General features: G+C 39.3%; 1 protein-coding gene across 1 annotated transcript in view; it reads right to left on the bottom strand.

The window, feature by feature from the left end:
- Positions 1 to 21,520, bottom strand: part of LOC108897227 (protocadherin-15) — a 170,206-nt gene that overhangs the window by 6,772 nt on the left and 141,914 nt on the right. The window contains exons 25-30 of the mRNA XM_051076797.1: positions 15,810 to 15,919; positions 14,348 to 14,488; positions 10,273 to 10,400; positions 5,007 to 5,222; positions 3,029 to 3,117; positions 1,699 to 1,875 (exon numbers count right to left, since the gene is read on the bottom strand). Coding sequence (XP_050932754.1) covers positions 1,699 to 1,875; positions 3,029 to 3,117; positions 5,007 to 5,222; positions 10,273 to 10,400; positions 14,348 to 14,488; positions 15,810 to 15,919 — 861 coding nt within the window. The remainder of the gene's footprint in view (positions 1 to 1,698; positions 1,876 to 3,028; positions 3,118 to 5,006; positions 5,223 to 10,272; positions 10,401 to 14,347; positions 14,489 to 15,809; positions 15,920 to 21,520) is intronic.

Genomic DNA, 21,520 nt, shown 5'->3' with positions numbered 1-21,520 from the left:
TTTTTTTACATTCTAGAATGCATTTTGTTCCCAAAAAATATGATACTTAGTGTGACCTTTTTTACCAACATGGGTTGACTCAAACTTCTACACTTTACACTCAATTACAACCTGTGGCAGAATTTGCATCAGTATTGTAGTAAAATGAGCATACATGTGAGCAATCCACCCACTGCTATTCAAATTTTATTTTGTTAACAATAACCAGTTGGTAAAATGTGGCTTTCAAACATCATGAATCACAAAGGAGTGAGCAGACTGCCACATCCAATTACTGTCATTTTTGTTTTTCTATAGGTGAATAAATGAGCAGAGATGAAGGTTATTAACTGGCCTCTCTGGCAATCTATCCTCTAGAGAGCTCAAATGGTGGAGTCCTGTGTTCAAGGTGGCATGAGGACACTATAATGCACGACTCACTGCGTTGTCTTTCTCTTTCTCCCTCTGTAATCTGACAGCAAAGTCACAGATATATAACATGCAATTACCCCACAATGCTGTCAGACATGCACTGAATGCATAAAAAGCCTTTCTCCTCTAGTCTAAATGGTTTTCCTGACAGTATCTCTATCTAAGGAAGCAGATTCTTATTAAAGCAGGGATGTACCAAGCCTTTTTTAAAATTAGCACAGCTCCCTCAAAAGCTGCCTCTTGTAATCAGGACGCCGGTCACAAGTTTTGGTTTTAAAAAAAAGAAGAAAGAAGCTGTTTTTAAGACACCCCCAGCTCATGGTTGAAGCCTCAATCCCTCACTTAAAGAAAGACTGTATTGCTCCTCTGATGGTCAAGGACACTGATGTAATGTTTACAGATTAATTCAGTACATACACATAGCACCTCTAAATGTCATTTGAGCAGAGGATTTCCAAATGACCTTTCCCTAGAGAATGGGGGAGGTTTCTTAGGAACTACACACAAAACAGAATTGGCAGGAACCACAGATATGGAGAAATAAAAACAGAAGATGGTGTCAGCCCAATGTAAAGCAAGCAGGAAAACAAATTGGTAGAAACTGAAGGGGGCGACTGTTTCATATTGACTGTCAACTCTCATGCTCTACTGGAGTTGGCTTTTTAAGACTTGTGTCTGGTTTGACAGAGGGGCTAAGAAACACATATACAAGATTATCCTAAGGTGCAAGCTGAGGACAAGTTCATTTTTCCTCTGATGGGATGAAAAGTGTCTGCTTTAATAGCATGAGGCCAAGGCCTCTCGGTGGTCAAACAGTGTTTTAGTAGACTGTTTTAGACAGACCCTGGGCACACAGGGATTGTCTGTCTATCTCTATGTCCTTAAACAAAAGGAATAAAAAGTATTACTGGCATATCACCACGTTCTTGGAACAGCCTTTTAGTCACTAATGGATTGATGGACTGATTGAAATACACCCTGCTTCACTCTCACTTTGTCTATCCCTAACCTCACCCCTCTCATTCTCCCTTAAATCTGCCCCTTTCCTATGACATATGACAGATTTGGTGCACCTGCAGGATAAAGAAGGTAAAGACAGTGAAAAAGTGGAGACACTGTAGAGGAGGAAGCCAAGGGGAGCCAGAGAAGGAGATATTTGCTGACTCACTGTATGGACAGAGGGCAAAGAGAGACTGCTGGGAAAAACATGCAGCACATCAGGGGCATTAGGAAATCAATAATTTAAATGGTGGACGAGACTTTTTGTAACAAAATTCACCCACTCACTTGAAGAGCTCCTTGGGCGAAATAGCCCTGTTGGTGAGCGGGTCAATGGCGTACACCATCAGGTCCGACTTACTGTAGTCCTCTAATTCATAGCCATCACCATGACGACGCGGCCCAATTGACTCTACAATCACCTTGGCACCTGGAATTTGGTCTTGGACATGTCGCTCAAGAATACTGAAATGAACACAAAACCACAAGTCAAACTTACATAAAGAAAGCAATATGGGTGTAAATACTAAAGAGCAGTTAATGTCTGTGACTTACATAAGCTAAAATTCAAGTTCACATTAGTTCAAATCATTTCTGGCACCTCTGTACCCAAAGCAATATGAGAGCCACCAATCTTAAGTACTGCACTCTGGCAATGATTGTCCCATTGGGCAGCAGTTTGCTTCTCTACACTGGGCTCTTGGCAAAGCAAAACTCTGATAATCCTTTGCAGCCAGAGAGAAATCCACACCTCAAATTACAGCCAATAAAGGAAAGCCTTGCTGTCTACCTTTGCCAAAGAGGATAAACAGTTTGAGCACTCAGGTAAAATGGCTCTGGATCATCACCAACACTGTGCAAAATTGCACACCTCTCAAATGACATCACAGCTAAGAGCTTAACATGACTAATGTGTGTGTTCTTCAGCCTCAACAGCAGTGTCACTTGTATGGGAGAGACGCCGCAAGCTCCTGAAAAACAACTATTAACACCCATTTGCCTTTCAGATTAACTAATTAGGCTAACACTGTGCCCCAAGAGCTGCAAAAAAGATGTTTCATGAATCTCTATCATTAATTAATTTGGGATAGACAAGCAGACTCTAGAGGAAAGACTCAACTGTCTCATTGGCTAATCCATGATCTTAACTGATTGATCACAAGTTTTACGATACATACATTTTTATTAGTCCATGTTTATTTTTAATAGGTGTTTGGCACAGCTGCCACTCCAGTCCTCAAAAACAATTTTGTACCCGAATTACTTCGAACTAACTTCACCTCATACCTAGTGGGCAAAGCACTGCACAAAAAATGCAATTAATTTCCTCTGTGCCAATTCTACCTAGGAAATCAATTAACAAAAAGAATATTAGAGGGCAACAAAATATCAAAATGTTCTGGAACATAATATGTTGAATGGATGAGGGTAATAGAGGAGATGTGGTGACAGGCATCTGGTGAAAGAAATACTTTCAATTTTACCGTCTTATTAAACACTAGCTTGCTTTATGTAAAATCAACACAAACATGTACTCCCAGCAACACACTGGTTTCGTCTCATTTAACAAAGGTAATTTGGTTTTACTTTCGTATTTCAATCATGTTGAATGTCGTACTTAATGAGCTCCTCCTTTTTCTCCTCCACTAAGGTGGGTGGGACATTGGACACAACAACTTGCATGTCCAACGCGTTGACCACAGAAACCTGAGAGAGCAGGACAGAGGGAAGGAGAGAAAAAAAGGGTGAGGAGGTAAAAGAGACAGCAGAAAATAGAGATGAATAATGATTAAGCCAGTTATTCACATGTCCTACTGTGATTTTGGTCAGCTTATTCAAATGCCTCTTTGGGTGAACCAAATGAGACCCTCTAATTGCCTGCTTGTATCGGTGCCATGCGGCAAACTTAGCAGGGCCTAATTCCGATGCCACAGTTAAGTGCATACGCAACAGCCTCTGTGCTCTGTGGCCAAATCTCCCATGCGGCTCCTGTGAAATTAGGTTTCCCCTTGAAAATTAACGAGCACCATGGTTAAGCACTCGCTGCTCTCTCATATCCAGGCAATATCCCCAACCCTCCTTCTGTCTTGTTAGAGGCTTGTTAGCCAGACATATTTCACTGAAACGAAAAATGAGCCTGCCCACAGTCAGGAAAGATAAGCATTGAAGTGGGTGCAAAGCTGAGCCCAATCACAGTGGGTGCGTGGGGAAATTATTGGAAAAAAGAAATGCACACAGAGACGAGAGACCCACATTCAGAAAAGCATACAGAAACACACACGGACACAGACAGATATATGTACAGAGTTAATAAACATGGCTGAAAGAAAGAGTTTAATTGGATCATCAGCGAGGAGCAGAGGCCACATGTTGACAGGAACCAAAACATAAACAAAATAATCATCAAGAAAAACAGACAGACTTTCACTGACTGACTCTCACATATATGTACTTTGTGGTTGTTCTTCATGGCTGGCATTCTTTGACAGATTGACAGAATTATTATTAGAACAGCCATTCATGCCCATAATACCACCTCATAACACATTACCATAAAACAAATAACATGCTAAATGGGTACTCCAGAAATTTAGTACTGCACCTCCATAAAGTAGCAGCAGAGGCCAAGATAGCTTGATTTTTACTCTCTCCCTAATATGGGTCTAGCTCCACAACACTGGAGCCTACACTTCACATAATGCAATCTGAAAGTGTCTTGAAACTCAGACTTTCTATAAAAGACTAATTCAGCATTTTGGGTTATGGTTGGTTAGGTTAGCTTGGTACAAAGATTGGAAACAGAGGTAAACAGCCAGCTTAATTCTATCCAGTGGCAGCCAGCTTGGAACAAAACACTGTATTAAGGCTAATTATTATTTTTACCCATGGTTTTTGTGTGGATAAAACAAATGAGATCTAAAGTCTTGAGCTGGAAGGTTATTGGTGCTGGCAGGTGGATTTGGTTCTCTTCAGACAGGCTGGCTGTTTCCCACTGTCTCCAGCCTTTGTGCTAGGCTACGCTAACTGGCTGGCCGAAGCTTCATTTTTATCACAAAGATATGAAAGTGGTGTCAATCTTCTCATCTAACTCTGACAGAAACCAAGTAAGTGCATTTGCTAAAATATTAAATTTCTGCTTTAAAAATACCCAAAGTCCAACCTGGGATTACTGAATTGATTCCATTTGAGTAATTTTCTCCGTCTTGACAATACTCCTCAGAAAGGTGGACAGAGGACAGAGGACATTATACAGCAGTTTTCACAGGCTGTGCAGCACTGCCCAGCGAACAGCTAAATTGACTTTGATGTGTAAAATTGGTGGAATTCCCCTTTAATAAGGCTCCTGTTTTTATCAAGGAATCGAAGACAGGTGACATTGCAAACTAATCTTATACTTCAAACACCATCCAATGGATACCCTGCTGTGGAGGCCACACATAACATGCAATCAATATGCCACCAGTGTGAAAGGGACAGGTAAATCAAGGACTTACAGAGTGTTCACCAACATACACACAAACAATACATGTAAGTTGTAAATATTTTATCGATCTTTACAAACATACACCATAAAAGGCACCACACTGGATACTCACCACCACTTCAGCACTGTTGCTGAGACCTTTTCCATAGTCGTCTGTGGCAATAACCTCAAACTTGAAGTAGGACCTGCGCATGTTTCGAAACATGATGGCCGACTTGATGATACCTGTGTAGGCCTCAATGACGAAGCTATCCTGGCCCTCTGCTGTGGGTGGGATGATCAGGCGGTATGCCATGGCACTGTAATTCCCAGTGTCCTGGTCAGTGGTCTACAAAACACATATGAATTACACAGGAAAACATCAGCATCTTGCACTTAAAGCTATAAGAAAAAGAGAAAATTGTTATTCAGACCACAGCGGAAAAGAGTGGACTTTATATTTCTAGAGAGAGGATTTGGGACTTTTAGGATAGACTTTAATGCACCCTGAGATGTTTTAGAGCCAGCATCCACCAACCACTGCTTGAGCTCTTGACCATGATGGTGGCTGTTTGGTTCCAAGCATATTGCACTTCTGGCCACTTCCCAGTCACTGATATCACAGGACATATTTTGCCTTTGACAGCAGACGGGAAACACCTGCTGCGATATCAGTGAGGTGCACCGGCAGAGCAATATGCTTGAAAGACCAAACAGAAAACACAGCAGATGGGGGTTATCTTCTTTGTGATTCGATTTGTCCATACACTCTCTGATGGTGCATCAATCTTGCAGTTACTTATCACACAATTACCTCCAACTGGAGGTTGGCACAAGTTTTTTTCCTTTTATGCATTCATGATTTGTTCATAGTTTTAAGTTATGTTATATCAGATCCACTGATGGACAACCATTATAACACTATAACTATTAACCACTATAACAAATGGAGCTACCTAGAGTGTGAAACAGTGACAGTTTGGCACAATTCACTCATACCAGCAAGAAGTGAAAGAATGGAGCTTTTAAATGATATCCTCCTACTGTTGGAGATATTTGCTTATATTTTTTTTCACATGCAGGTGTTCTGTTAAAGCAGCTGACAAGAGGGAAGAGGGCTGCAGCTGGAGGCTCATAAATTATCTGAAGTGGTTTGTTTCATGGTACTACAGCTTTACCCATTGTTACCCACTGTAAAAGGCTAAAGAGGAGGCAAGGTTTGCTAAATTTAAGTTTTGTTTCTTTAAACCTGCAATAGCTATTTTTGTTTGATGACTTGGAGGTATAATATATCATCCCCTCTTAAGCTGACATGGAAAATTACTGCTTATTTACACATCCAGCAGTTACGGAGCAAGATTATCATTCATCTGGAGTCATGTCTCTGGCCACCTGGAGGCTAAGTCTAACATTCACTTTTCTTTAGGCTCCGTTTTTGGACTCTACCAACTCCTGAAGGAAACATCTGGATCTTTAGCCCTTAAATGCTCCATTATATTCAGCGAACTGTGTCTGTTTGCCATTTGATGCTGAGCAAATAACCAAAACAGAAAAGTTGTGCACCACACAGCTTAACAAAGAGCTGAAAGTCACTTTTAATGTCTACAGTGTGACACATTTGCTATTAGACATTATTATTTCATACGTTGTTATTATACAATTTGTGATTATAGCTGTTTTAAACTGGGATGTATATTAAATTTTAGCATATTACTTTTTGATTTTTGGGTGATTTTGGGACATGAAAATGACACCATTTCATTCTGAAAAACAACACATAATTTATGAGGATCAAATCCTGCATGAAGCTTGTCAGACCACTTTATGTCATAGTAAGCAAAACCACATTTTTTCTCCCGTCGACCTCGACCTGATGCACAAGTTCTGACTGGCCACTGAGCTCACATGCAGGAATCAATTTTCAGAGTGCTTGTCTGTGGCGAGTGACACTGATAAATAAGAGCAATCTTTATTTTTTCTCTCCAGCTATTGGCAGAGGAGTAGGGAGGGGGAGCAAATTCCCAATGAAAGGGCTGCATAAATCAACAGAGTGAGATATCTTGATTGGGCAAAGACAGTTTCACCAAATCTATATGTATGACCGCATCATTTATGTAGGGGAAACCTTTTAAAAACAGGTATGAACCCTGGGTGAAAAGTGTCACTGAGTGCAATCTGCTGAATTTCCTTCATGTTTAAAATAAGAGGCCAAGCAATGAAGGTGGGAGTTGCGAGAGAGTGGCTGTCATTTGCCTACCCGTGAATCCTATTACATTCTGATTAAAAAACAGGGTCGATGTTAGTGCCACACAGTGCAGGGTGTAATCATGTAATCAGACTTTTCTTCTAAACAGCACACTTGTTAATGAAATATTTTTCACTTAACTTTTTCACACCACTGATTTTAGCAGCAAATAAGGCAAACCAGTCTGTCACTGCAAAGTTAATTTGCTTACATAATAATGTCTGCAGTTGTTGCTTATAACTATATTATGTAACTATCCTATTTCGAGCTTTAAGGGCAAAATAGCACAAGGTCCAAAGTGTCAGAATATGCCAAATGTTGATGACATTTCTAATGATTATCTCCAGAGAAAGGGGCGCTCAGCTTCATCACTAATTAAGTCAAGTACAAACGCTTCACACTAGCCATACTCCAAAGAAGCCTTGGCCTCGGGGAAATTATAGATAGCACTTGACCCATAATTCTACACTTTGGTGTCTATTCCAAAGTTAAAGGAAAAAGAGAAAAGGGATTCCAAATTGGCGGGGTGGTTTAAGTCATTGCAGCGTTCAGTCGATCCATATTCTTTCAGAGTGACATCTGAGCCTACACAAAATGGGTTTTATATACTTAGAGGACTTGGGCATTGCAAATGGTTCATCAGCCATTATGATTCCAAAAACAATATTTTTGCTCTGTATTCCTTATTTATGGGGTACAATAATTTCCATCCGTTTCAGGTATAAAAATCCTAACAACTTGTGCACACTGTGCTAATTGAATCCAATTGCTGTCCTGAGCCAACACTGTGTTTCACACACTCTCTTTCCCACTCACTTTCCAGAGAAGTGTTTTTTAATTTGCTAAAATATTTATAGATTTTCTTTAGCTTGCTGTCCCCTAGACTCCAATATTACCTTGTTATACTGAGGAGAGTTTTTGTTTGCCTCAAGCACACCAAAATTAATTAATTACCACTAATTACTGTGTGATTAATTGTGGATGGTGAATTTCTAGCCTGTAATTGACAGTGTCATCAAAATACCCTCACACAACAGCTTTACTTAACAGTAAACTTTGGCTGGAGTTTCACAGCAATTTACTAATGAAAATAAACACTTTTTTTTTCTCGAATAACACTAATATTAATAACATTAATAACTCTGATTACTTAGTTCAATTGTTAGTCTTTGTGTCAAAAGATCTGCCTATCAGTGTGGGAGCAGATCTCAATTTTGTGCATTTGAGGCTCTATTATCCTTATAAATAAGGTTGATTTCTTACATTAAGTAAGTGATTTAATGAATGACATAGCTCTTGAGAAACCACAGGGGTCGGCTGTAAGGTCTAAGAGTTTAAAAAAATATAGCAATAACATATGGCATGTCACATGTACACATGCTTAGATATATGAGTCGGACACATATACATACACTCTGCGTGGACATGAAGGCCCATACACCCACAAATATGATCATATACTGAATAAGGAGTTTCTGAGTGTCCGTGTCCACAATGTCTTCCTGTGAAATCTGATACTGAAACTTTGCAGAGCACACAAGTGCTGACCATCCAAAGGCCATCCTGTATCTAAATTTAATGTACATACAACAATGAATTGTTGACTTAATGTTCAACTAACTTATATTAAACTGTTTGACCTTTTCTGTAGGTATTGATGTGTTTGAAGAACAACGAAGAACGTACAATATTCTGTCTTGTATATAGATTTAATATATATATGCTAAGCCCAAGTTTAAGCTGTCAAATGCAGTAAAGAATAAGAATTCATATAGCTTCACTACATCCTTGAGAAGAAGTTGTCTTTGTCCCAAAAGAGCCTTTATAAGTTCGAACGTAAAGATTAAGGATAAGCTCATTTCCTGCAGTAAAGCAACCACAGAGTTTTATTTGAAACCATCAATAAAATTAATATAATCCCCTGCTTCCTCATGGTATATATATCATTTTACTTTTGAACAGCAATGGATTTCTGGCCTATTTTGTCAATAAGGACTGGGATATATGATCAGCTTCCTCTTTTGTATCACTTGATGATTTTGGCAGTTTTCCAGCCTGACTGGAAGGTCTGAAATACTTTTTATGACTCTTTCTTAATGACCTTTGTACTCCTCAACTTGCCCACTAGATATTACACCTACTTTTTTTCTTAAACATGCTCTAGACACCACTGGCTTGTGTCCAGTGTCCAATATACTGTATATAGCTCCCATGTTTCTGGCCAAGTCCCAATTTAATCTAAACTGGCAACAGTTCCTCTTAACGATATTTCCTTTAACCTGAACAATTTTTGGTTGTTAATAAAACCCATAATACACTATAAATATGCTGTTGGTCTGTGTGGTGTTGTGATCACAAATGAGCAACACACAGGTTGCAGGCAAATGAATGAGAGGAATAAACAGACAAGGAATAAACACAGCCCTATATCCATATGTTTCCACTTGGGCAGATCTCTTCTTCCTATATTGTTGAGCAGATAATACTAAGTTATATATCAGATTCAAGGTACAGTGTAGCTGTTTCACAAGGCTTATTATCACTTATTAAGGATTAGATGCCCATCAATTTCCTTCAGTTAAACTGCAAGTTGGCTGTATTTAACTATTGTATACGTCAATTATAAATACACCCCATGATGAAAAATTACAAATATAAACCCAACAAAATACAGAAACTGTGAAAGGTATAATTTAAGGTAGGCATTGCAGGCAATGCTTCACAAGGGCTCTGTAAACAAGCCTAAGTATACACTAACACCCACCAACGCATACAGAAAATAAACATGCAGTGTAGTGTACAGGATCACAAAGTGAAACCTCCTTGGCAGAGCAAGCTCATAATCAGACAGGATGTCCAGCCATGCTTCTGTGAACATACTGGGATTACACCGATCAGCTCTCTCTGATCCCACCTGCTCATGGACAAGGCAGACAGTGGGCAGAGTGAAATTGAGGGAGAGATGTAGCAAGCGATACAGGGAGGAGATGAAACTGTGCCGCAGACAGCGGATCGGATGAATTCTCCCACCATGGCTGGAGGGTATGTGCTGAAGACGTGGGGAGCCAAATCAGGCACTTATGTTTCAGCATGTTTCCATGTATGCTGATACAATAACCAACAAAAACAAATACCAGAGCTGATGTTTTCTTACCACTATCTTGAGCACAGAGCTGAAGATCTTGGTGTCCTCTGTCACACCACCTATGTAGAGCTTCCTGGAGAAGATGGGAGGGTGGTCGTTCTCATCCTGCACCTCAATAAACACCTTGGCTGTGTTAGCTGCAAAAAGCAAATGGCACAGGATCTGAATGCATTCAAGTCCCATGAATACAGACCTAGCATGTACCTAGCAATAAATGTTTCTATTACGAAACCTACACCACTTTAGTTAGTTCAGGTATAACAGGCATTTAACTCCAGTCTATGGACTTAAGCATACCTATTCAAACATTTCATAACCCAGGTTTGCTGCACCCTCACAAAATAAGAACTGGGACGCATGAGCCCACAAAGTTCATATCATCACAGTCACTAACTTGAATAAACTCATCTCTGAAGTCATCTGAACTGGCACTGATAAAATGTTGCACAATTTAGCCTCAAATTATCATGTCAATATAATTTTTTCATGGTCATCAACTGGTCCACATCTTCAAAAGAGAGCTTGAAATTATTTCCCAGAATATTTAGCGAGTTAGTCATCAAAGAAAACATCACAGTATGTCAACAAATCTTTTTCAAGCGAGATGCTGTTGGCTAGCCTCCACCAATTTTAAGTAAAGTAACACTATTTTATCATCTGAGGACAGGTGTTTCAACCAATTTTGAAATCATTTTTATGTATTTTGAAATTGAGGAGTCAGATTCACTTAGGTTTTGAGATGTGACTAAAATTTAAATATGTTACTATATTTACTATCCCTTTTCTTATCTCTCTCTCTCTCTCCCTTTTCTAATGAAACAGTATGAGTATGAGTCATTTTGGTGAAGAGTCAACAATTAAGCAATTGTTTTAATCACAGCATATATTCTGATTTGAGAAAAACTGAGTTTGAAGTATTTTGATGATATCTCACTGCCCCTGATAAGTAGAAAACAACTGAGCCAATCTGCATTCTGTTTACCACCCAATTAGTGATAACACCCACAATGAGTGAAATATGACACTGTGAAATAATAAAAATGATGATAATACCTTGCCTTCTAAGCCATTATTTTTAAATGTAGTCTAACTTGCATCAATTGTAAATGGGAGGTTTGTTTCCTCCACATCTTGGTGCACGGCAATATCATCAATAAACAGCTGTGAAAGTGTAACAAGCAAGCACTTCAACCATTATTGAGAAAAATATTGTGAAGGGCAGGCAATAATCAAGTAGGGAGAACTTCCATGGAGTTCGAAGAAACACCATGAGAAGGAAATGAGGAGAGGAGGCAGAAACTTTAGTAATTTAATACTAGATTTACTGATTAACTCGTCTTTTTTGTAGGACTAGGAATATTTATCCTTTCCCTTTAAAAGTAAAACATACAAACACTGAGTATAAACATTCATCTCCCTAATTTGTCACAGATACCACACCCTATGCAATGTACACCATAAATATGTACAATGCAAAATTCTTCCAACACTGCAGTTTAGGTTAAAAAAATGCAGTGTTAAGGACCATTTTTCTTCTGGCGGCATACAAAAATGTAAAGTCATGTGGCATTGGAGCTAAGGATGCACCAGGGGATTTGGACAAACAAAAACACAGCACATCAAATTACAGGCACAAAAGCTGTAGTGTGAGGCGCACAGGGAGGACTCAAGGGGATGGGGAGAGAGGTCTGCAGAGTTTCTCTCTCTGTAGAAAGTGGCTATATTCCATCAAGTATCAGGACAAAAAAGCACATAAATACAGCCACCCCCACCCCCACCCCCTCCCTCCTTCCTCTCCCACACACACACACACAAACACACTCATAAAGATGCATGAAAAAACAGGCCCATTAAGAGGAGGGATTGCTGCTAAGGCAAAGCAAGCTTGAGTGTGCCTAAGACTGCATTATCATTTCGAAAATATGTTTATTTAAATCTGGTCTTATTATATGTCTACATGTGGATATGAGTATTTGAGTATGTACAGTATACCTGCGTGAATATATATCCTGGCCATATGCATTACATATATACAGTGCATGAGTCCTAACAGGGCAAAGATAATCTATCTAACAAATAAGTCCAGCAATGCTCTGATAATTTAAACTCAATAAAGACTCATTAATGAGAGGAGAGATGTTCCCTCTCATGGAGCCCTGATCTGCATTATAATAATATAAGTGAGACAAGAAACACTTTGTCTACACTCGAAAGAGGATGTCTGTTACGCTGTCTTCCCTATGTGTTTGTATGTGTGCGTGTGAGTCTTCTGCATCTATAAGTGTTTGTGTGTGTGTGAGTATTGTGTACTTGTAATTGCTGTCATTAGTATATGAGAGACAGGCAGTACAAGAAGGAAGGAGGCAGGTAGAGTAGCTCATTGATTATTCATTGGTAGCTCAAATGGATTAAAAGTGAGGTATAAACCCCATTTGTTGTTAGTACTTCATCCATCATTATACAAAACTTTTCCCAGTAAACTGGATATAAACCAGTGTAATGATATTCCAGCTGAAGCACTGCCATCAGGGTCTAAGTATGCCTCAAACAAAGTGCTTCTTGGATGGACAAACAGTGTCTGAAATCTCATTTCTGACAGCAGATGCATCTGACAATTTATGATACTTTCTGGAACAAACAATCATGCCCTCTTAATGGAGCAATTACCAGGTATGAGAAAAGTGAGACTGAGCTGCTCTCTCTCAAGCTCTCTTCCATAATTCCAGTAATTCCATCACTTTTGTGTGTACAACCAAGAGAAACATCACAAATGCTTTCAAGAGGAGACTATCCAAAAGTATGCACCATCATCCCCATTTGTGTGACTCAGTGTGTCCAGACTACAAAGACAAAGAAAAGACACTGAATTCTTGGAGAGAGATCAGGGAGACAGTGGGACGCAGCCAGGAGGAGGCTGTGACGTCAGGCTTTAAGCCCCGACTTCGCGTGTGGCCGTTGTCAGGCGGCATGTTGTATGATGTTACTGTTTCACACTGAGGCCTTAAGAGTGGCAACACACAAGAACTTTACCTACTGAGAATTTGCCATGATTAATGTTTTGTCACCCACCCTCGTTTTGGCGGTGGTCTGCCTAAATTAAAACAAATGGGCTATTTCTAATTGTTAGACCCTTGCAACAAACTTGGACACAGCAATTTTAAGGATTTATGATATTGTTGGGCTGACATGCTGCTCTGAAGGTAGAGAAAAATAATACTTTTAGTTGTTTTCGTAACCACAATGACTGAAAGATGAGAGTCAGGTCTAGTCCAGCAGTAAAGTTTTAGCAGCCTGCTAAGGGTCAAAGGGTAGCTAAATAATACATCTTAACAGCACTGAGTAATTCCAAATACCATTATAATCAGACAAGCTTATTTTCCAACATGGTTTGGAAAAGAAGCTGCTAAGCTGGACATGAAAACCACCCAATACAATATCATTCATCAGTCAATTTAAAATCATTTTGCTGTTGAATGGAGTGTGAAACTGAACAGTCACAGGCCAAACCTGCCACCAAGTATACAAAGGGATCAGTGCAGTGATGGAAGGCAACAGCGCATAAAGCATAAAACTAAAGCTAAACAGTACACACTGTGACACTGGTTTCCTTGTTTTGATCCAAATCGGCAGCCTAACAGAGCAGGTAGCACAAACAGCTTAAATATGTGAAAGGTGTATAATAAAACAGCAATATTCTGAGATCATGGAGCTCCTGTGGTTGACTCTATTTTTACTGTAATTTTAATAGTATGTTTAATTCTGCCCTTGCATGCATATGAGGTTCCAGCAAGAGAGCATTTTAATATTTCTATGATTTCTGCTTTCTGTATGGCAGAAAACCCACACATACAGTAAATACAAACATATAGTGCAAAATAGCTCTATGTAACTGCGGTAAACATGAAAATAAATATGAAAGATAAAAATAGGCAGGAGGAGAGAATTTCTACAAGTGTATTTAGTCAGAATCTGTCACAGTAAAGGATTATGATTAAATATAAATGCAACACCTGGAATCACATGAAACATCATTTCATCCCTGATTTCCTATAGCTCAACCTACATTCACATGTTTAAGTCTTACTTTTGGAAGGCACACGCAGGTTGGACATGACAACCAACATTGAGTCTGCCTGGACCCGGAGGACATAGCTGGTCACATTTTCATAATCCAGGGGTTTAGCTGAGGAGATGACGCCTGTCCTGTTGTTCACCTGGAAATGACCTGGAACCAAACGAAATCACAGCACATGACAAACTGGAAAAAAAACACCCTTGGCACTGCACATAACTAGGTGAATACTCTTTAAAAGCCACTCTGGAGATATAACAACGGAAAGCATTTGTACTATTAGAAGAGGAGAATGGCCAGTTGTCTGTTCAAGTATAAAACTGAGCAGAGCCTTTTCAGCACCTGCCACAATGTCGAGTGCGATTATTTAGATGCTTAAGCAGTTGAAAATCTTCACACATGCTACTGAAAAAAAGAAAAGAAACACAAAATATGTAATAATGTGATAATGTAATCTGTAGTGCATGGCAGCACTTGTGAAAAAGAGCAGTCATTGGATCATAAGGGAAATCACATAAAAACAGGATTATAAATTCAATACAGGCTATGTATTTTAAAACTTTTTAGCAATTGAATGATGGTTACAATAGTTACAAGACTGACAAAGGATATCCCAGAAATACTTCTGCCTGATTTTTTCCTCTGTCAGTGGTATGGACAGATTCTAACTCCTCTGTGCTAAAAAGGTCATGCTTCACAACGCTTTTACTTTCCCTGACAATATTACTGCTAGGGGCCTGGAGGTGGATTTATAGAACTCCTATTAGGTCTGCCTGCAATTTTCAAAAGGAACTCTACCATCTGTCCTGACACAGACACAGATCATTGCAGGGGCACTTAAGGTACATATGGTGAAGGGGCTATATGCTCCTTCTACACTCTCTCCAGCTCACAGATACGTCTCCTACTTTTGGCTTAAAGACCTGAGCTAACCTCACACCTGTCGGGTGGTCTCTCTTTTACCCAGGGTGTAATTATGCTTTTCAGACTTTCCCAAAAAGTGTGAAAAGCGGTGTCAAGAATGCTAAAAGTGTCTTCTCTACTTCTAGACAAATACAGGGCAAACAGTACCCATGGCTATGATGTGCATCCCACAATTTTCAGAATAATCTTGGTGCTTTTTCAGGGGTTTTATTTTAAAATCTGAGTGCACACATTTTGATGTTGGTAGAAATACATTATTTTCTTTACTGTGATGAAAATCTGATTTGTGGACATCTGCTGTTGTCAGAGAAAAGGCTTTGTAGAAGTTGACACTGAAAAAAGTGTGAAAAAGTATCTTTGCTTTATGTAGAAAAATAAATAAAAAAAAGATGGCTTTCTTCTACAAACACAAAGCCTGTGCCATAATTTGAGTGAGTGTATTTGGCAGGGAGTGTTGGGAAACAAAACATATATTGGATTGTATGTAAAAAGAACATTTACTTGGAGTTTGTGAATTGAAGGGTTCACTGATATGATCTGTAGCACATACCTAGTTCATTTCCTGCCACAATGGAGTAGAAGATGGTTTGATTGATAGCAGCAGCGAGAATAGTCCCCACTGGTGTGCCAATTGGAGCCAGCTCACTAACTGGAGGAAACCTGGAAAGACAGAACACAAATCATAAGACAAATGGTATAAGGACTTGAGGGATCAATGAAAATGCCTGGCCAAGTGGCAAACCAATATCACAGGTGCAGTATAAAAAGGGTTAAGATGAATACAAAGGTTTTCATAAAAGCCACACTACAAGGAAAAAAAAACATGTTTGGAATTAATTCAAACTGATTAAATTGGGATTGATTTAAATTAATGAATTCTCACTTACTGTATGAAAAAGATTTTGTACAGAACTGTCACAGTACAGAGTGGGTATTAATCACTGTGCCTGTCTGGAAAGTTTGGTAAGTTATATAACCATTTATAAGATAAGATAAGATAAGATAAGATAACCCTTTATTAGTCCCACAATGGGGAAATTTACAATAATAATCCTAATAAAGGATTATCTTATCTTTATATAAGCATTGATAATTTATAACACTTTGGACAGAGCTATTTACCAGAGGTGTAGGTTTTGACCAGCAGTAAGGTTAAGTACTGTCAATTCTGTATATATGTATTTTTTACTATGTTAGCAAAAATACTCCTTTTTCCTGCCTTTTCCTCTCAGGTATTCATTGTTTGAGTGAGTCTTACTGAGTGTGTTCGATTCAAATCTGCTTTGGATAAGAAATCGGTTTTGACATAATAATAATTGAAATAATTGGAAACTGTTAAACAACAGCCATTCATTATTTTTATTACTTTGTTTTGCATTGATTTCTTTTGATGTTTCATACAGTTTTACCATTTACTTCAACTAAAGTCTCCAGCACATTATTTATTCCTCCCTGATAAATGAATAAGTTATTTTCCTCTTAGGGAGCACAGGGATAAAAAAAAAAAAATATATATATATATATATATAACTTATAAATAAATAATCTACAACTGCTTGGACTGATGCCAGTAACTTAGTATTGAGGATAAGAACATGCACAAGACTGATTATGGTTTAGGTGCATCAGCAGAACTAAGGCTGGCTTTGTATCTGAGTGTGGTGGTACAGAAGCAAAGCTTTCATTTTGCTGCTCAGTCTTTGCTTCAGCTCTCAACTAGAGTCACAAGCTTTGGCTAGTGACCGTAAGAATAAGATTGAAGATTCAAGTAGCTGAGATGAGGTTTCTCTACAGGGTGGCTGGGCTCACTCTGCATGATAAAGCAAGGAGCTCAGGGATTCAAGAGAACCTCAGTATTGAGCTGCTGTTCCTTTATATTGAAGGGAATCAGCTGAGGTTGTCTGAGCTTTTAGTGAGGACACTTCCTGACTGCTTCCTCCTGGGGAGCTTTTTTTCTGAAATGGTCATCTGGGAGGAGACCCTGTGCCAGACGTATATTATGAACTAATTAGATGTTTCAGGCTTCTGAAAGAAGTTTTCAGTGGGAGGAGCTGTAGGAATTTGCTTGGGTAAAACATGTTTAGGCTTCTCTACTCTTCCTGTAGCTGCTGAAACCCTGACCAGGACACTGCTTAAAAGCAGAATAGAAAGGAAAAATAGACAAACACTCACAAAATGCTGATTTCTTTGTATTATTAAGGGAGTCAGAGTGTAAATCCTCAACTGACTTTATACTTGCTTATTTATTCATGAATTCATCCAATTCTTTGAATATAATGTTCTTTGAGCAAAGACCTTTTCATCCAAAATCTAACTGCCAGGCAGACTGTTTGATTTTCAGATAAAAAAAAAAACATAAATAAAAAACATATAATATCCAAACAAAAGATTTGATAGCAAATACAAAACAAATTGTTCTGTGAAGAGATTGGAATGTTTTTGCCCTGATAAATGTGACTGTGTAAGAGCTAATGACTATACTTGACTATCAGACGAACAAGTGTGTAATCATATCCAGCAGATATGATTGTCACCACTCTCCACAGAAATTACTGCTGTCATAAATAGCTGGGAACCCTGTCTTGGCGGTGTGTTGGTGAGGGCTGATTTAAGATGATAATGTCATCTCACTGTGACACCCCCTTGTGATACTGCGACTGCTTATTCTCTCATCTCTCCAAACAAGGTGCGTGTGTGTATGCGTTTGTGCATGCATGGTGGTATATGGTTCTTTTGCAGTTTTCACTTAAAGTTTGACTATCATTCACAGCAGCAGTAAGAAAGCTGTGACAACGCTGTGGGAGTAATACTCACACCATAATCTGTGACAGTCAGAGTCTATTATATAGTCAATGTCAGTGTTATGGGATATTTTTGGCAGGAGACGCTATCTTGGTAGTCCAAGTTGCAAACATAGACGTGCATTAGATGCTCGTCATGTTTAGAACATGTTAATCAATGCTTTCATCGCTCTAGTCTTTGCTGACCTCTCAGCTCCAACACACTTCACTACATGAATTATAAAATGATCCCAAGAGTGAAAACACGGTCAGCCTAAGTTTCTCTTCTGGGTTGATCGTTATTTTATAGAGTAACTCTCCCTGCAATCCTGCAGAGTGTCCACAAGGAAGACTGAACCAATTTCCCAGGGTGAAGATGAAAAGTGGGAAGAACTTTATTTACACAGAAACAGAGAAGTGTATTTGCTGAAAGGATACACAGGTGTTGAGACAATAAATGACATTGTCTTCTGCTGCTCACTGGAGTGAAACAACACACTCAGTAACTTTTTAGACAGTTGGCAGGTATAATAGTCACAGCAGAATATGTGTTTACCTCTCTCAAAGTTTCAGAGACAACACAAAGGTGCAAACAGTACATTCTTGAAGGACACTGAGTAAAAAAGCCCCATCTATCCATCCTGGAGGCAACAGTAACTGTCTCAGGAGAAAAACAATCCCCAAGGACATCTTGAGTTGTGAATAATTCTAGAAAATACAAGTCATTCTCCTGGACAGAGGGTGATATAGCATAACATCTGAAGAGATAATATTGCTGAGTGTATGCTGCTGTGAAATGACTGAACAGCATGTGCTCACAAAGCCTTTCATGAAAAATACAGTGCTGTTATTGACATCTGAATAATGTGCTGTTTGGATAATACTAAATGACTTCTGTTCAATTTCCCTCTAGGTGTACTGTTGGGCTGTCACTGAATAATTGCCATGTCCGTGGCATCCAGGAGCACGAAGTCACACCATGCTCTGCAGTGATGAAAACCAATTTATTAATGTGGCCTTCACATAAGTAGATTACCTGTTTGGCTCAGGAACAGACTGACAAAAACACAGAGACAAGCCCTTGAACAATGTGAGCACAGTGAGGTGCAGCAGAGCCCAACATGTGACTCTAAATCAGCCACATAAATGTGCCATTCTCTGAACCAAGGGTGACACAGTGGTTGTCACTGAAAGTATGTGCCTTCGCTTCTAACACACTTTTCAGCAATCTAATGTCTGTTCTGGAGATGAACAGCACCAGAAGTGGGGATGTCATTGGCCAGATGAGACCGTTTTCAACACACACTAACAACCCTCTTGCTGCTTTGGTTGAGACTGATACAAGTTTCACACACCAACTTTATGATGCAGGTTGCTGAGCACATATTCAACTGGTGTGTGACTATTAAAAGATGACTAGATTGAAAGGTTAACTACCTGCTGTATAGGCCTCTCCAGGGTTGGAGCCTTTTATCATTACTTTATGTGGTTGTGGCAATGATATTTTGATACAAGAAGTATTTGTCTGGGTGGATAATGTGACCAATCTGGTAACTTTTTTACAGAGTCAAGGTGTGAAACAGATTAAAGAGGTATGAAACATGCAAGAAATCATCTTTGTCAATGCTTGTTGTTACTATTGCCTGATGTACTTAAAATGAGTGCACCATTTAATGTGAAAGCCAGGTAGTATCAGCCTCAGGAGTAGCATTTGTGAAGTCTGAAGTTTTTTTTACCCCATTCTTGATAGTTACTGCAGCCAGAAAAAAATACAAATGTGGGCCTTTATACGGATCCTGTGAGAAACTGATATGGAAGCAAACACCAACCATCTGAGCTGAGTTTTATAGGCCCTACAATGGAGGCACAAATGTGGTACTTATTTTTGAGGCTGTCAAAATCACCACCAAACCATGCATATGCTGTGACATAAGCCATTGAAACTCCAAATGTATCCAGCCAAAGGCAATGGGCCTCATCCAAGAACATTTTGGTATTGTTATCAGAAACCTCTCTTACTTTTTTGTGAGGTTTGCTTGTATGAGTGTTACAAGTCAGAGTAATTAACTGATATAAATTATAAAAACTCTCTTAACTGATATAAATTGCCCATTCCAGCCTGATGAGTGCTGATCATGAGCATAATCAGTGCCCCTAAAACCACCATGTAATGTAATCTCTGTCATCAGTCTGTCAGGCAAATTTCATTCATAAAAATGTAACCAAAGAGTAAAAAAAGGAATTGCACATCACAGCCCAAAAAAGATAACACATCTAGCAGAGTCTACTTGTATTAGGGCACCTGAAACAACTGGAAAATATTAATGCACAGAGCAGAGCGATAAAGTGTGAATGGTCCGACATGAAGACACTAAAACATGTCTTTCGAATGCAAAGCTGCCCGTGAGTAATATGAGAGATGGTCATGTGAAAGTCACAGAAATATTAGATAAGAGAATATTATAGCCTACAGTAGGGGATGTTACACCGGTGCAAGAGAGGATGATATTGGACAGACACCTGCAAGAGCCTGAGGCAGCTGGCGGAGTGATCAACTGAACTGTAAAAGTTGCTGTGCCAAAATATGCTAATAAAAATCACAAAACCTAAAAAAAACCTCTTAGTAAATTGGCAAGCTGCAACAATCATAATATGGTGAAAAGAATATTAATTTTGCTTTAAAGCTTGTCTGGCCCAGCTTGCTTTTTTGTAAATCTTGGCAAATTAATTCAGATTATGGGATAATGAATTCAGATCACATCAGTGTTATTTCTTCTTCTGGAGAGCTGTGGACTGTCTGTGCAACTGTGCAAGACTCACCCCTCTTAGGTCTGGACCACATGTGAATTTCGTATGTACCCAAGGTTGTTAAATTTTGGTGGGTGCAGCTTTGGTAAAACTCTGGTCTAGAGCAGGGCTGGATAACCTGTGCTGACCCATTCATAGGTTTTTCTCAGGTTTTCTTTGACTGTGAGAGAGCTATGAAAGGCTCTGTGGAGGTAGCACCGGGCTGCATGGTGTGATTGCCAGAAAGTGGCAGACCTGACATGTTATCACCTCCCTACAAAGTGGCTCTGCCTGAGGGTTGTAAGCTGCTGAGAAATGCCAAGGGGTGTGTCAAGGTGTATGAAGCGTGCAGATTATTATAAAGGTGTATCCACATGTAGACAGAAAGGATGACAGAAAGGTTAGATACAGCAGATTGGGCAGACTGAGGGACTACAGACAGAAATGTGTACTGTGGGGACAGTACAGTTAAGCAAAAGCATTCTAATATTACCTGATATTTAATGTGGGGTATTTATGAGCTGATCCGAGCAGGGCCAAAGCCACTTTTAATTCCTTTCATATTCAGATGAGGAAAATGGGTGTGTGTGTGTGTGTGTGTGTGAGAGAGACAGAGAGATAAAGAGAAGTGGAAGATGCTGACATGTCTACAGGCAGCAGCAGAGAGTCCTGGTGTCAACATGAGAGAGGGTGA

Source organism: Lates calcarifer, linkage group LG16_LG22 (assembly GCF_001640805.2).
Source record: "Lates calcarifer isolate ASB-BC8 linkage group LG16_LG22, TLL_Latcal_v3, whole genome shotgun sequence".
NCBI classification, from domain to species: domain Eukaryota; kingdom Metazoa; phylum Chordata; class Actinopteri; family Centropomidae; genus Lates; species Lates calcarifer.
Note: the sequence above shows the minus strand (reverse complement) of the source record. Positions and strands in the feature narration are given on the sequence as shown.